The sequence below is a fragment of the Alosa pseudoharengus genome, unplaced genomic scaffold, assembly GCF_046254945.1.
Source record: "Alosa pseudoharengus isolate Yale_2024_CS ecotype anadromous, Long Island Sound unplaced genomic scaffold, YU_APseudo_1.1 YU_APseudo_1.1_scf_19, whole genome shotgun sequence".
Lineage (NCBI taxonomy): Eukaryota > Metazoa > Chordata > Actinopteri > Clupeiformes > Clupeidae > Alosa > Alosa pseudoharengus.
The window spans coordinates 28,040,294-28,055,678 of NW_027468657.1; the positions used below are offsets into that span (position 1 = coordinate 28,040,294).

At 42.3% G+C, this 15,385-nt stretch overlaps 3 protein-coding genes across 17 annotated transcripts in view; all 3 read right to left on the reverse strand.

Moving 5' to 3' along the window:
* LOC143132571 (protocadherin gamma-A4-like) overlaps window positions 1-15,385 on the reverse strand; it is a 202,319-nt gene that overhangs the window by 79,444 nt on the left and 107,490 nt on the right. Inside the window, exon 1 of one of the 15 annotated variants that reach the window (XM_076292181.1) lies at window positions 6,549-9,127. The exons of 12 other annotated variants lie outside the window; for them this stretch is intronic. In XM_076292181.1, the coding sequence (XP_076148296.1) occupies window positions 6,549-8,930 (2,382 nt within the window). In that variant the 5' untranslated portion in view covers window positions 8,931-9,127. Of the gene's footprint in view, window positions 1-186; window positions 2,581-3,462; window positions 6,006-6,548; window positions 9,128-15,385 lie in introns of those variants that run through there. 2 more of the 15 variants (XM_076292178.1, XM_076292177.1) reach the window with 2 other exon arrangements.
* LOC143133294 (protocadherin beta-16-like) lies at window positions 8,956-12,714 on the reverse strand. The gene is made up of 2 exons (XM_076293078.1): window positions 9,834-12,714; window positions 8,956-8,961 (listed from the first exon to the last, which is right to left on the reverse strand). Exons 1-2 carry the CDS (start codon window positions 12,276-12,278, stop codon window positions 8,956-8,958), a joined length of 2,451 nt encoding a protein of 816 aa, XP_076149193.1. The 5' UTR covers window positions 12,279-12,714.
* LOC143133295 (protocadherin gamma-A6-like) lies at window positions 13,278-14,109 on the reverse strand. The gene has a single exon (XM_076293079.1). The coding sequence runs from the start codon at window positions 14,107-14,109 to the stop codon at window positions 13,339-13,341; it is 771 nt and encodes a 256-aa protein (XP_076149194.1). The 3' UTR covers window positions 13,278-13,338.

Here is a 15,385-nt window from a genome sequence, read left to right on the forward strand (position 1 = left end):
GCACAATTCTTTTGAAACGTTTCTGATAACAAATAAACGATGGTCACACTGCAACTCACAATATTGGATTTTACACAATAATAAAAGGAATGTCTTTTCTTTAAAAAGAAAAGAAAATGTTCATCATATACTCTAGTAGACTATTATAGCATAGCATAGTATAGTAGAAAACCTCAAACCCCTCACCTGATCGTCAGTGTCGTCAATCAATTTGTCGCCGTGCGCATGCGGTAGAGTCTGTATTTCAGTATTGTCCAGACTGATGATGCTTTGATTACAAGGTCTGACATATTTCATATCACTCTTTCTGGAGTCGTTTGTTCTGTAATGTTCGTAGTTGTACACATGCTGTAGAGTTCCTGTGCCCCCTACGTCTGCGTAAAGGGGCGGGTAATACGGAATAACGGGTAGATTTCCGTTGGATTTATAAAACATTCGATCACGTTTCCATCTGTAGCATTTCACTGATAGTATGGCTATTATGGACACGATGAAAAGAAAAGAAACTACAGCCAGGGCCAAGACGAGATAAAACGTCAGATTGTCATTGTACTCCTTGTCGTGCGTAAAATCACTGAACTCTGAGAGCACTTCAGGAAAGCTGTCCGCCAAAGCCACATTCACATTGACAGTAGCAGAGCGAGAGGGCTGTCCGTTGTCCTCCACTACAACAGTAAGTTTTTGCTTCACAGCATCTTTATCATTTACTTGTCGGATGGTTCTTATTTCTCCATTCTGTGCACCAACTTCGAACAGCGCTCTGTCTGTCGCTTTTAGGAGTTTATAAGAGAGCCAGGCATTTTGTCCAGAGTCCACATCAACAGCCACTACTTTGGTGACAAGATAGCCCACATCAGCTGAACGAGGCACAATTTCAGTAACGAGGGAGCCACTAGTCTGTACTGGATAAAGAATTTGTGGCGGGTTGTCGTTTTGGTCCTGAATAAGTATAACAACGCTAACATTGCTACTCAGTGGAGGAGAACCACCATCCTGTGCTTTTACGCGCAAATGGAAAGATTTCAGCTGCTCATAATCAAATGAGCGGAAAGCATTAATGACACCGCTCTCAGCGTTGACAGACACATAAGAGGAAACGGATACTCCATTAACAGAGGATTCCTCTAATATGTAAGACACTCGGGCATTCTGGTTCCAGTCTGCGTCTTTGGCCAACAGCCTGAAAATGGAGATGCCCGGTGTGTTGTTTTCTACAACCGAGGCCTCATACGAGCTCTTTTCAAACATGGGCGCGTTGTCATTGACGTCTGATACTTGTAATGAGAGGCTGATGCTGCTGGAGAGCGACGGCAAACCTGCATCGTTGCATGTCACTGTGATATTATACACTGAATTAATTTCTCTATCTAAATCAGCATCTGTAACGAGGCTGTAAAACCCATTTGTTGTTGTTTTCAGTGTAAATGGTAAATTGTCTGTAGTTAAGCACTGAACTCGTCCGTCTTCTCCAGAATCTGGATCCTGTACTTTAAACATGCCAACTACAACTCCTGGCTTTGCATCTTCAGCAATTTTACTTGGCATTGATAATATACTGATGAAGGGTGCGTTATCATTCGTGTCTAAAACATCGATTTGTACTTTACACGAATCAGTAAGACCCCCTTCATCACTCGCTTGCACATCTATTTCGTAATGTCGAGCCTTTTCATAATCAATTGTTCCTTTCAACTTCAACACTCCACTTTTCTCATCTATTTCAAACATGTCGCGTGTTTCATCCATAATATTTGTTATGGAATATATAATGTCTCCGTATGAGCCCTGGTCAGCATCTGAAGCAGTGACTGCTGATAAAATTGTGCCTTTTGGCACATTCTCTTCAATACTTGCCCTATAAATCGGCTGCGTAAATACAGGCGCATTATCATTTGCATCTAAGACAGTGATATGAATCTGCGCAGTGCTAGATAACTGTGGGTCTCCTCCATCTACAGCTGTTAAAACCAGTGACAAAGTATCTTCCTTTTCTCGGTCTAAAGGCTTCTGTAAAACCATTTCCACAAATTTCTTACCATCTGGCTGGTTTTTCAATTTAAGCAAAAAATTATCATTAGTATTCAAATAATAGCTCTGAAGATTGTTCACACCAACATCAGCATCGTTTGCCCTCTCTAACACAAATTTGGCCCCAATAACCGCCGATTCACTGATTTTAAACTTCATTTCATTCTTTTCGAAGCTTGGGGGGTTATCATTTATGTCTGTGATTTCAACATTAATGCTGTATAATTCCACGGGATTCTCAAGAATAATCTGAAAATGCAGGGCGCATGGTGTCTTTTGTCCACACAATGTCTCCCTGTCTATCCTCTCCTTGATGAGCAGAAGCCCTCTGTCTTTATTCAGCTCAATGTATTCAGTGTTGTCCTCAGTATACATACGTGCTTTCCCCGATTTCAGTCTTTTTAAATCTAAACCCAAATCCTGCGCGATGTTTCCGACCAAAGAACCTTTCGACATCTCCTCGGGAACAGAATAGCTGACCTGCCCATGCACCGAACAGACGAAGAAGAGCAAAGCGAACAATACTTGCCGCACGACGGTGATGTCCGACATTTTCTCTTTGTGAGAGATATTTAACACGATGCAATCCGTAAAAGAAAGGTATTCCAAATCGTCCTCCCCTGTTGATAATAACACCGTTTTTTGTCCTTTGAATAGCCAGAATTACATATCCACGTCCTCTACCATAGTGTCCTGACTGTTCCCTGTTCTCCGGCGGTGTTTGTAAGATTATTTTTCTGTCTCTTATGTTGAGGTGATAAAGGGAGGGATTGTCGGAATCCATACACACACAATTCTAGACGCTAACCAACAGCGGCGCTCTGAGTCAGATCTGTTGAACTACACATTTTTAGCATGGGAAGAATTAATCGATGTAGCTGTTAAAGTTTGATAATAATATCATGTGAAGAGAAACATAACAAGAGTTGTCACAAATTCACTCAAATGACAAAGAGCCTTCACCGTCATTAGCTACTCTTCAAGCCTAACCAAAGGCCCCGAGCTCTACTACAAGTCCCACAAGATGAACTTCACGCCACTGATATGGAGGGGGTGACTTTTAAAGAATGTATAGGCCTATTTCAGGTGCAAGTAATGCAAATCAGTGATACTATAAAAGGTAAGAAGTAGAACCACGAATTAAAAATCATTAGACTGTCAGTATGGACGTTGTACATGTCTATGAACAACTCTAATAAAAATATGCTTCACATTTAATATCTGAAAAAATTATGGTCGCATTACCAACAGTGGAACTTCCGCACAAACAAGAACAGCAACCTTTTGCAAATAAATTCATTACATCATCTCTGACTGAACTGATTTAAATACAATACCAAATAAAACAAACCAAGTTGTTCATACAATATTATAGTATAGCATAGCACAGCATTGCATAGTAGAAAATATATTTTTGCTTCGAAAATCCCTCACCTGATCGTCAGTGTCGTCAATCAGTTTCTCGCCGTGCGCATGCGGTAGAGTCTGTATTTCAGTGTTATCCAGACTGATGATGCTTTGATTACAAGGTCTGACATATTTCAGATCACTCTTTCTGGAGTCGGTTGTTCTGTAATGTTCGTAGTTGTACACATGCTGTAGAGTTCCTGTGCCACCTACGTCTGCGTAAAGGGGTGGGTAATACGGAATAACCGGTAGATTTCCGTTGGATTTATAAAACATCCTGTCACGTTTCCATCTGTAGCATTTCACTGATAGTATGGCTATTATGGACACGATGAAGAGAAAGGAAACTACAGCCAGGGCCAATACGAGGTAAAAAGTCAGGTTGTCATTGTATTCTTTGTCGTGCGTAAAATCACTGAACTCCGACAGCACTTCAGGGAAGCTGTCTGCCAGAGCCACATTCACATTGACTGTAGCTGAGCGAGAGGGCTGTCCGTTGTCCTCCACTACAACAGTGAGCTTTTGCTTCACAGCATCTTTATCATTAACTTGTCGAATGGTTCTTATTTCTCCATTCTGAGCCCCAACTTCAAACAGCGCTCTGTCTGTCACTTTCTGAATTTTATAAGAGAGCCAGGCATTCTGTCCAGAGTCCACATCAACAGCAACTACTTTGGTGACCAGATAGCCCACATCAGCTGAACGAGGCACGATTTCCGTTACAAGGGAGCCACTGGTATGTACTGGATAAAGAATTTGTGGTGCGTTGTCGTTTTGGTCCTGAATAAGTATAACGACGCTAACATTGCTACTCAGTGGAGGAGAACCACCATCCTGCGCTTTTACGCGGAAATGGAAAGATTTGAGTTGTTCATAATCAAACGAGCGGACTGCATTAATGACACCGCTCTCAGCATTGACAGACACATAAGACGAGACAGAGACTCCATTAACAGAGGATTCCTCCAATATGTAAGACACGCGGGCATTCTGGTTCCAGTCTGCGTCTTTGGCTAACAGCCTGAAAATTGAGATGCCCGGTGTGTTGTTTTCTACAACCGAGGCCTCATACGAGCTCTTTTCAAACATGGGCGCGTTGTCATTGACGTCTGATACTTGTAATGAGAGGCTGATGCTGCTGGAGAGCGACGGCAACCCCGCATCGTTGCACGTCACTGTGATATTATACACTGAATTAATTTCTCTATCTAAATCAGCATCTGTAACGAGGCTGTAAAACCCATTTGTTGTCGTTTTTAGTGTAAATGGTAAATTATCCATGATTAAGCACTGAACTCTACCGTCCTCTCCAGAATCCGGATCCTGCACTTTAAACATGCCTACTACAACCCCAGGCTTCCAATCTTCAGCAATAACGTTTGACATTGATAATACATTGATTGTGGGTGCGTTGTCATTCGTGTCTAAAACATCGAGCTGAACTTTACACAAATCTGTTAGACCCCCTTCATCACTAGCTTGAACATGTATCTCATAATGTCGCACCTTTTCATAATCTACTTTTCCTGTTGACTGTAATACTCCGGTTTTCTCACCTATTTCAAACATGTCGCGTGTTTCATCCATAATGTTTGTTATGGAATATGTGATATCTCCATTAGACCCTTGGTCAGCGTCGGACGCACTGACCGTTGTTATAACTGTGCCTTTTGCTACATTCTCTGTTATACTGGCCTTGTAAATCGGCTGCGTAAAAACAGGCGCATTATCATTTACGTCTAGGACAGTGATGTGTATCTGTGCCGTGCCAGATAACTGTGGGTCTCCTCCATCAACGGCCGTTAAGACCAATGTCAACATTTCTTGCTTTTCTCGATCTAAGGGCTTCTGCAAAGCCATCTCCACAATTTTTCTTCCATCTGGCTGGTTTTTTAATTTCAGCACAAAATTATCATTGGTATTTAAAGAGTAGCTCTGAAGATCATTCACTCCAACATCAGCATCATTTGCCCTCTCTAATACAAACTTGGCCCCGATAACTGCCGATTCGCTGATTTTAAACTTAATTTCATTATTTTCGAAACTCGGAGGGTTATCGTTTATGTCTGTGATTTCAACATTAATGCTGTATAATTCCATTGGATTCTCAAGGATAATCTGGAAATGCAGGGCGCATGGCGTCCTCTGTCCGCACAATGTCTCTCTGTCTATTCTCTCCTTGATAAGCAGGATCCCTCTGTCTTTATTCAGCTCGATGTATTCAGTACTGTCCTCACTATAAATACGTGCTTTCCCCGATCTCAGCCTTTTCAAATCTAAACCCAAATCCTGCGCTATGTTACCGACTAACGAACCTTTCGACATCTCCTCGGGAACAGAATAGCTAACCTGCCCATGCACCGAATAGAGGAAGATGAGCAGAGCGAACAATACTTGCCGCACGACGGTGATGTCCGACATTTTCTCTTTGTGAGATATTTAACACGATGCAATCCGTGAAAGAAAGCCAAGGTATTCCTTTGTCCTGCTCGTCCTATTGATAACAACACATGTTTTTGTCGTTTGAATAGCCAGAAAAAGATCAAAAGATCAACGTCCTCGACCGTATAGTGCCCTGGCTGTTCCCTGTTCTCCAGCGATGTTTGTAAGATTATTTTTCTGTCTCTTATGCTGAGATGATAAAGGGAGGGACTGTCAGAGTCCATAGACAAAATCCTACACGCTGACCAACAGCGGCACTCTGAGTCAGATCTGTTGAATTACACGTACTACGAAACAACTAGTCTATGTCAACTCTCAAGTACCACGATACACATTATCTTGATTATTACTGGGAGCCTGCATGTAACCAAACCAAACGCTAGCGTCATACATATAACGTTTCATAACAGTATGTCTAATCATTTTTATCAAATGCTTGACAAAGGAAAATTAATAAAATGTATTAAAGCACTTCACCAAACTCATGTCTATGAAATAATAAAGTCTGTCTGTGTGTGTGTGTGTGTTTCTGTGTCTGTGTCTGTGGGTGTGTCTTTGTGCGCGCACAAGGGGCTGAAGGCTCGACGACAAACAATCGAATATAAAATCCAGGGTGACATTTCTCAACCGTGTATAGAAATTAAGGAAAAGTTAATGCATGTTGCGCTCACCTGATAGTCTGGGTCTTCCATGACCAGTTTGTCTCTCTGCGCATTCCGTAGAGTCAGAGTTCCACTAGTATCCAGACTAATGATGCTCTGACTAGAGGGTCTGCTGTATTTCAGATCACTTTTTCTTGAGTCAGTGGTGCGACACACCTCATAGTTGTACACGTGTTGCAGTGTACCCGTGCCCCCAACGTCTGCGTAAAGGGGTGGGTAGTATGGAATTACTGGAAGCTGTCCATTAGATTTGTAAAACATCCGATCGCGTCTCCATCTGTAGCATTTCACTGACAGTATGGCTATAAGAGAAACGACGAAGAGGAAAGACACCACCGCCAGCGCCAAAACAAGATAGAATGTAAGATTGTCATTGTATTCCTTGTCATGCGTAAAGTCAGTAAATTCCGACAGCACCTCTGGAAAACTGTCCGCAACTGCCACATTGACGTTGACTGTAGCTGAGCGAGAGGGCTGTCCGTTGTCTTCGACTATAACTGTTAGTTTTTGTTTCATTGCATCCTTGTCAGTCACCTGGCGAACAGTCCTTATTTCTCCATTCTGAGCGCCTACTTCAAACAGGGCTCTGTCGGTGGCTTTTACAAGTTTATATGACAGCCAGGCATTCTGCCCAGAGTCCACATCCACAGCCACCACTTTGGTGACCAGATAGCCCACATCTGCTGACCGAGGCACAATTTCTGCCAGAATAGAACTACTTGTCTGTACTGGATAAAGAATTTGCGGTGCGTTGTCATTTTGATCTTGGATGACTATTTTAACGCTAACATTGCTTATTAAGGGAGGTGAGCCTCCATCTTGGGCCTTCACACGGAACTGAAAGTATTTTATCTGCTCGTAATCAAAAGAACGCACTGCGTGTATGACTCCACTCTCAGCATTGACTGACACATACGAAGAGACAGCTACTCCATTAATCTTGCTGTCATCCAGAATATAGGAGACGCGGGCATTCTGCTTCCAGTCTGCGTCTACGGCCCTGACTGCAAATATAGAGAGGCCTGGCGAGTTGTTTTCAACAATAGATGCCTCATATGCGCTCTTTTCGAACAGAGGTGCGTTATCATTTACATCTGTAATCTTTAAGGTGAGAGTGATGGTGCTGGAAAGCGATGGAACACCTTCATCAGAACACGTCACAGTAATATTATACTCGGACTCTGTTTCTCGGTCCAGTGCACTGTCAGTGACAATACTGTAGAAACCATTTGATGTTGACTTGATGGCAAAGGGAATGTTGTCATTAATTCCACAGTGCACCTCGCCATTTTTATCAGAATCCGGATCATTCACACGAATCATTGCTGTAACTGTGCTTGTAGGGGAATCTTCATTTACTGAAATAGACTGCGATACAACAGTAATAATAGGGCTGTTGTCATTGACGTCAGTTACATCCACTATTATTTTACTTGAGTCTGACAATCCACCATTATCAACTGCTTCTATATCAATCTGATAATATTTGGCTGTTTCATAATCTACCTGACCCACTAAAATTATGTCACCGTTTTCCTCTATATGAAACAAATCAGATACGCCATCGAGGCTGTTTGAAATGAAATAACTTACTTGTCCGTTGCTTCCTTTATCTGCATCGGACGCACTGACAGAAGTAACCGATGTTCCTTTTTTGGAATCTTCAGGTATTATGCTTTTATAGACAGATTTTGTAAAAACAGGAGCGTTGTCATTAGCATCTAACACAGTGATATATATCTGAACTGTACCCGACATAAGGGGCTCACCGCCATCCATAGCTGTCAGAAGAAGCGATATATTCTCCTCTTTCTCGCGATCTAGTTGCGTCTTTAAAACCATTTCTACCTTTTTACTACCATCCGCTTGATTATGTAGTTTCAATGCAAAGTTATCTGATGGTTTTAATGTATAGCTCTGAAGGCCGTTGATACCAATGTCGAGATCCATTGCTTTGTCCAATACAAATTTTGATCCTACTACTGCTGATTCAAGTATTTCAAACCGTTTCTCGCTATTTCTAAATGTTGGTGCATTATCATTTACATCGGTAATCTCTACTGTTACTCTATATAACTCCATTGGATTTTCAAGAATGATCTCAAAATGAAGAGCGCAAGGCGTAGTCTGTGCGCATAATGCCTCTCGGTCTATTCTCTCTTTGATAACGAGGACTCCCCTGTCTTTATTCAGCTCGATGTATTCGATGTTACCCCCCGTAAAAACACGCGCTTTACCTGATTTCAGTCGTTTCAGGTCCAATCCTAAATCCTGCGCTATGTTACCGACAACAGAGCCTTTAGCCATCTCCTCAGCAATGGAGTAACTGACTTGCCCGTGCACTGATCCAAGTAAGATGACGGACAGGAACAATAGGACTTGCCGTGCCATTATTCTGGACGAAAAATTGTGCTGCTTAAGCCTGGATAGACAGTAGAATCCGAGAGAATGTATCACAAGTCGCAATTGCAGAAAGGAAGAGATAGGAGACGCGTAGTCATCCCTGGTATTGCTAAAAAAATAATGTAGCCTACATCTTAAATCCACAGCTCCGTTACTGTGCGTTTCTTTTACACTGACAACGTAAGGGTTGTGTGGGAGGTATTAGTAAGGTCTGAGTTAAGCAGCATACTAGTGGTCAACAGCGGCCCTCTGAGCCGATTTGACAGAACTGCACCATCATTCTACCATATTGATAAACCTCAGAAAACGCAATTGGATGATCAAGTGGATCCACACACACATACATGTGCTAAACACTTGACAGTGAAAATCCTAAAATTATTTTCATCTCTACTGTCAGAGACTTATGCCGCACAAACTAACATAAACTGACATTCTGGGTAGATTATCTTTTAAAAAATCCAAACAAGTTCTGCAAACAGCATGCACATTTTTTGCCGTTGATATTAGGACAGAGTATTCAGAGACTGAGAAGACAGAGGTGTTCAGAGTATTATTCAGTACCATGGCCAGCGATTTGGAAAGCACTGAGGATCGTCAGCTAGACAGAATAAATATTCTTAATATGTACCATTAATCGTGCTATTGTATATCTCAACGCACATAAAGATTGGAGTGAGCACAAGGAGGAAGAATAAATAAAAAACCGCAACGTGCTTCACAAAACGCATGCCAATTATTATAAACATAATTCGAAAGGTCAGATCAACTAATAACAATTATGTTTTATAAAATATGTCTATTATACAATTCAATATAATAATTAAAAAAACCTATCCTGTAGACCTAGGTAAAATACTATAATTAAAACTGTTTACATGTTCTGCTCACCTGGTCGTCTGGGTCTTCCATGACCAGTTTGTCTCTCTGCGCATTCCGAAGAGTCAGAGTTCCACTAGTATCCAGACTAATGATGCTCTGACTAGAGGGTCTGCTGAATTTCAGATCACTCTTTCTGGAGTCAGTGGTGCGACACACCTCATAGTTGTACACGTGTTGCAGTGTACCCGTGCCCCCAACGTCTGCGTAAAGGGGTGGGTAGTATGGAATTACTGGAAGCTGTCCATTAGATTTGTAAAACATCCGATCGCGTCTCCATCTGTAGCATTTCACTGACAGAATGGCTATAAGAGAAACGACGAAGAGGAAAGATACCACAGCCAGTGCCAAAACAAGATAGAATGTAAGATTTTCATTATATTCCTTATCGTGCGTAAAGTCAGTAAATTCCGAGAGCACTTCAGGAAAACTGTCCGCAACCGCCACGTTGACGTTGACTGTAGCTGAGCGAGAGGGCTGTCCGTTGTCCTCAACTATTACTGTTAGTTTTTGTTTCACTGCATCCTTGTCAGTGACCTGGCGAACAGTCCTTATTTCTCCATTCTGCGCACCTACTTCAAACAGGGCTCTGTCGGTTGTTTTGAGAAGTGTATATGACAGCCAGGCATTCTGTCCAGAGTCCACATCCACAGCCACCACTTTAGTGACCAGATAGCCTACGTCTGCTGAACGAGGCACAATTTCTGCCAGCATAGAACTACTTGTCTGTACTGGATAAAGAATCTGCGGTGCATTGTCATTTTGATCTTGGATGACTATTTTAACGCTAACATTGCTCATTAACGGTGGTGAACCTCCATCTTGGGCCTTCACACGGAACTGAAAGTCTTTTATCTGTTCGTAATCAAAAGAACGCACTGCGTGTATGACTCCACTCTCAGCATTGACTGACACATACGAAGAGACAGCTACTCCATTAATCTGGCTGTCATCCAGTATATAGGAGACGCGGGCATTCTGCTTCCAGTCTGCGTCTACGGCCTTAACTGCAAATACAGAGAGGCCTGGCGAGTTGTTTTCAACAATAGATGCCTCATATGCGCTCTTTTCGAACAGAGGTGCGTTATCATTTACATCTGTAATCTTTAAGGTGAGAGTGATGGTGCTGGAAAGCGATGGAACACCTTCATCAGAGCACGTCACTGTAATATTATACTCGGAGTCTGTTTCTCGGTCCAGTGCACTGTCAGTAACAACACTGTAGAAACCATTTGATGTTGTCTTTATCGCAAAAGGAATGTTATCATTCATTCCACAGTGCACTTCGCCGTTTTTGTCAGAGTCTGGGTCATCCACACTAATCATCGCTACCACTGTATTCACTGGAGAGTCTTCGTTTATTGAAGTGGATTGCGAAATTATATTAATAACAGGGCTGTTATCATTGACGTCAGTTACATCTACTATTATTTTACTCGAGTCTGACAACCCACCATTATCAACCGCTTCTATATCAATTTGATAATATTTGGATGTTTCATAGTCGACCTGCCCCACTAAAATAATGTCACCATTTTTCTCTATATGAAACAATTCAGACACGCCGTCGAGACTATTTGAAATCAAATAACTCACTTCCCCATTACTGCCTTTATCTACATCTGAAGCACTGACCGAAGTAACTAATGTTCCTTTACTGGCATTTTCAGGTAGTACGCTTTTATAGACAGCCTTTGTGAAAACAGGAGCATTGTCGTTAACATCTAACACGGTAATGTATATATAAACTGTACCCGACATAAGGGGCTCACCGCCGTCCATAGCTGTCAGAAGAAGCGACATATTCTCTTCTTTCTCTCGATCTAGATGTTTCTGTAAAACCATTTCAACCTTTTTACTTCCGTCAGCCTGGCTATGCAGTTTTAATACAAAATGATCTGTTGGTTTTAATGTATAGCTTTGAAGGCCATTAGTGCCTATGTCTAAATCCATCGCTTTGTCCAACACAAATTTCGATCCTAAAACAGCGGATTCACTTATTTCAAAACGTTTCTCGTTGTTTTTAAAAGTGGGTGCGTTATCATTCATATCAGTAATCTCTACAGTTACTCTGTACAATTCCATTGGATTTTCCAGAATAATCTGAAAGTGAAGAGCGCAAGGCGTAGTCTGTGCGCATAATGCCTCTCGGTCTATTCTCTCTTTGATAACGAGAATCCCCCTATCTCTATTCAGCTCGATGTATTCACTGCTATCTGTCGTATAAATACGAGCTTTACCTGATTTCAGTCTTTTCAGGTCCAATCCCAAGTCCTGCGCTATGTTACCGACAACAGAGCCTTTAGCCATCTCCTCGGCAATCGAGTAGCTTACTTGCCCGGACACTGAGCTTAGTGAGATGACCGACATGAACAAAAGGACATGCTGTGATATTCCTTTAGTCGAACACATTCCCGTCGGAAACCGTGCAATCCAAAAGAAACAATGACGAGTCATATTTGCAGAGCTGAATAGGCATGCAAGGTGTGATTATCCCCCGTAGTAGTAGAAAATTATCATGGAGTGTAAAGAGACAGCTCCGTTTTGTTCTTTCTTTTACACTGGTCTTGTACTAATGATGGGGTGGTACTATTTGTAGGATGGTCTATGTTCATCAGCAACATACTGTTGGCCAACAGCGGCCCTCTGAGACGAACCAATAGAACTACACTGGTAAATTACACTAGTATTTTTTTAGTAAGCAGCCAGAAACCATATCATATCAAAATATCTAAATCAGATATTCCGTGGAATGGAACCACCATTGCACTATCAGCTAATCAGTGCTAAGATGCGTAATTGGTCAGGAATTGCATGGCACTAAATATGTCATACAAGTCCACTCTCTACATGTGCATGCCTCTTAGGCCAAAAAGAACCGCCAGCGTCTTAGTATGCTCTAACGTTGCAGTGGATCAATGTATATTCAGGACCATGGTCAGCATTTGGGAAAGCACTGCAAACCTACTCACATGAAGGCGCGTCTTGCACTAGTTTCTGTTTAAAGAACTGTTTAAAATGTGTGAGCAGACATGGGTAGTTTACACTACGAGACATGATGAGACACGGTGGGAAAGAGCTACAAAGGGGTAAGTAAGTGTGTGTGTGTGTGTGTGTGTGTGTGTGTGTGTGTGTGTGTGTGTGTGTGTGTGTGAGAGTGAGTGAGTGAGTGAGTGAGTGAGTGAGTGAGTGAGTGAGTGAGTGAGTGAGTGAGTGAGTGAGTGAGCATAGATAAACACAAGTGTAACGTGTGGAAAGCTTATGAACCATGCTCACCTGGTCTTTTAAGTCTTCAGTGCTCATTCTGTCTCTCTGCATATGAGGAAGTGTCTGTGATCCACCTGTGTCCAGACTAATGATGCTTTGACTACAAGGACCTCCATATTTCACATCACTCTTTCGGGAGTCAGTTGTTCTGTACAGCTCGTAATTGTAAACGCGTTGGAGTGTTCCAGTGCCACCCGCGTCCGCGTAAAGAGGTGGGTAATATGGAATAACAGGAAGATTTCCATTGGACTTATAAAACACGTCTCCACCTGTAACATTTCACCGACAGTATGGCTATGATGGATATAATGAAGAGGAATGAAACTACGGCTAAAGCCAACACCAGGTAAAACGTCAGGTTGTCGTTATACTCCTTATCCGGCATTAAGTCGGTGAACTCTGATAGCACCTCAGGGAAGCTGTCTGCCACCGCCACGTTAACATTCACAGTCGCCGAGCGAGCTGGCTGTCCGTTGTCTTCCACTACAACAGTTAGCTTTTGTTTTACGGCATCCTTGTCAGTGATTTGGCGAATAGTCCTTATTTCTCCATTCTGAGCACCAACTTCAAACAAGGCCCTGTCTGTCATTTTCTGTAGTTTATAAGAGAGCCAGGCATTCTGTCCAGAATCTACGTCGACAGCCACCACTTTTGTGACGAGATAGCCTACATCTGCTGACCGAGGCACCATTTCAGCCACCAGGGAGCCACTGGTGTGTACGGGATAGAGCACCTGTGGTGCGTTGTCGTTTTGATCTTGAATAGTTATTTTAACACTGACATTACTGCTTAGCGGAGGAGACCCTCCGTCTTGCGCTTTTACGCGGAACACAAAGTCCTTCATCTGCTCATAATCGAAAGAACGCACGGCACGAATGACCCCGGTTTTAGCATCGACAGAGACATATGAAGAGATAGGCACTCCATTTGTCGACGATTCATCTAAAATATACGATACGCGGGCATTCTGTTTCCAATCTGCGTCCACAGCCAGTGTTATTCTCCACAATGGATGCAGCATATGAACTTTTTTCAAAAACAGGCGCATTATCATTTACATCAGACACCTGCAATGAGAGAGTGACGCTGCTAGAGAGTGAGGGCACGCCTTCATCGGAACAAGTCACACTAATGTTATAACCCGAGTCTGTTTCACGGTCCAATGCACTGTCCGTAATGATGCTATAAAATCCGTTTGAAGTTGATTTAATAGCGAAAGCGATGTTATCACCCATAACGCAGTGAACTCGACCATTCTTTTCAGAATCTGGATCATTGACACTAATCATTGCTATGACTGTGCCTGCGGCCGAGTCTTCATTTACTGAACTGTCGGGTTGTTATCATTAACGTCAACAACCTCTACGATTATCTTACTTGAATCCGATAGCCCGCCCTTATCCACTGCTTCTACATCAATCTCGTAATGCTTGGCTGTTTCATAGTCGATATCTCCCACTAATATCACTTCGCCATTTTCCTGCACAAAAAAACACGTCATGCTGACTGTTCGGGATTAAATAACTAACTTGACCATTTGACCCTTTATCTGCGTCGTAAGCATTAACACTGGTTAACACAGTACCTTTTGGTGAGTTTTCAGTCACAACTGTTTTATACACAGCTTTGGAGAAAACTGGCACATTGTCATTGATATCTAATACTGTGATATGTATTTTTACCGTCCCCGACATTAATGGCTCTCCGCCATCCATTGCTGTTAAAACAAGCGATATGTCCTCTTGTTTCTCTCGGTCTAGAGGCTTCTGTAAAATCATTTCAACTTTTTTACTGCCATCTGCCTGGCTATGTAATTTCAGTACGAAATTTTCTGTTGGTTTTAATGTGTATGTCTGAAGGCCATTGATACCAATGTCTAGATCCATTGCTTTATCTAACAGAAATTTCGATCCAACAACAGCGGATTCAGGCATTTCAAAACATTTTTCACTATTTTTGAACGTGGGAGCATTATCGTTTACATCTATTATTTCAACTGTTATCCTGTATAATTCCATCGGATTCTCCAGAATAATCTGAAAATCTAGTGTGCAAGGCGTAGTCTGTCCACATAGTGCCTCTCGGTCTATTCTCTCTTTGATGGTGAGGAGTCCCCTGTCTTTATTCAGCACGATGTATTCCGTGCTGTCTCCAGCATAAACTCGAGCTCTGCCGGATTTCAGTCTTTTCAGTTCCAATCCTAAATCCTGTGCTATGTTACCAACCACAGATCCAACAGCCATCTCCTCCGGAATAGAGTAACTGACCTGTCCGTGGACGGTGCTAAGAAAGAAGAC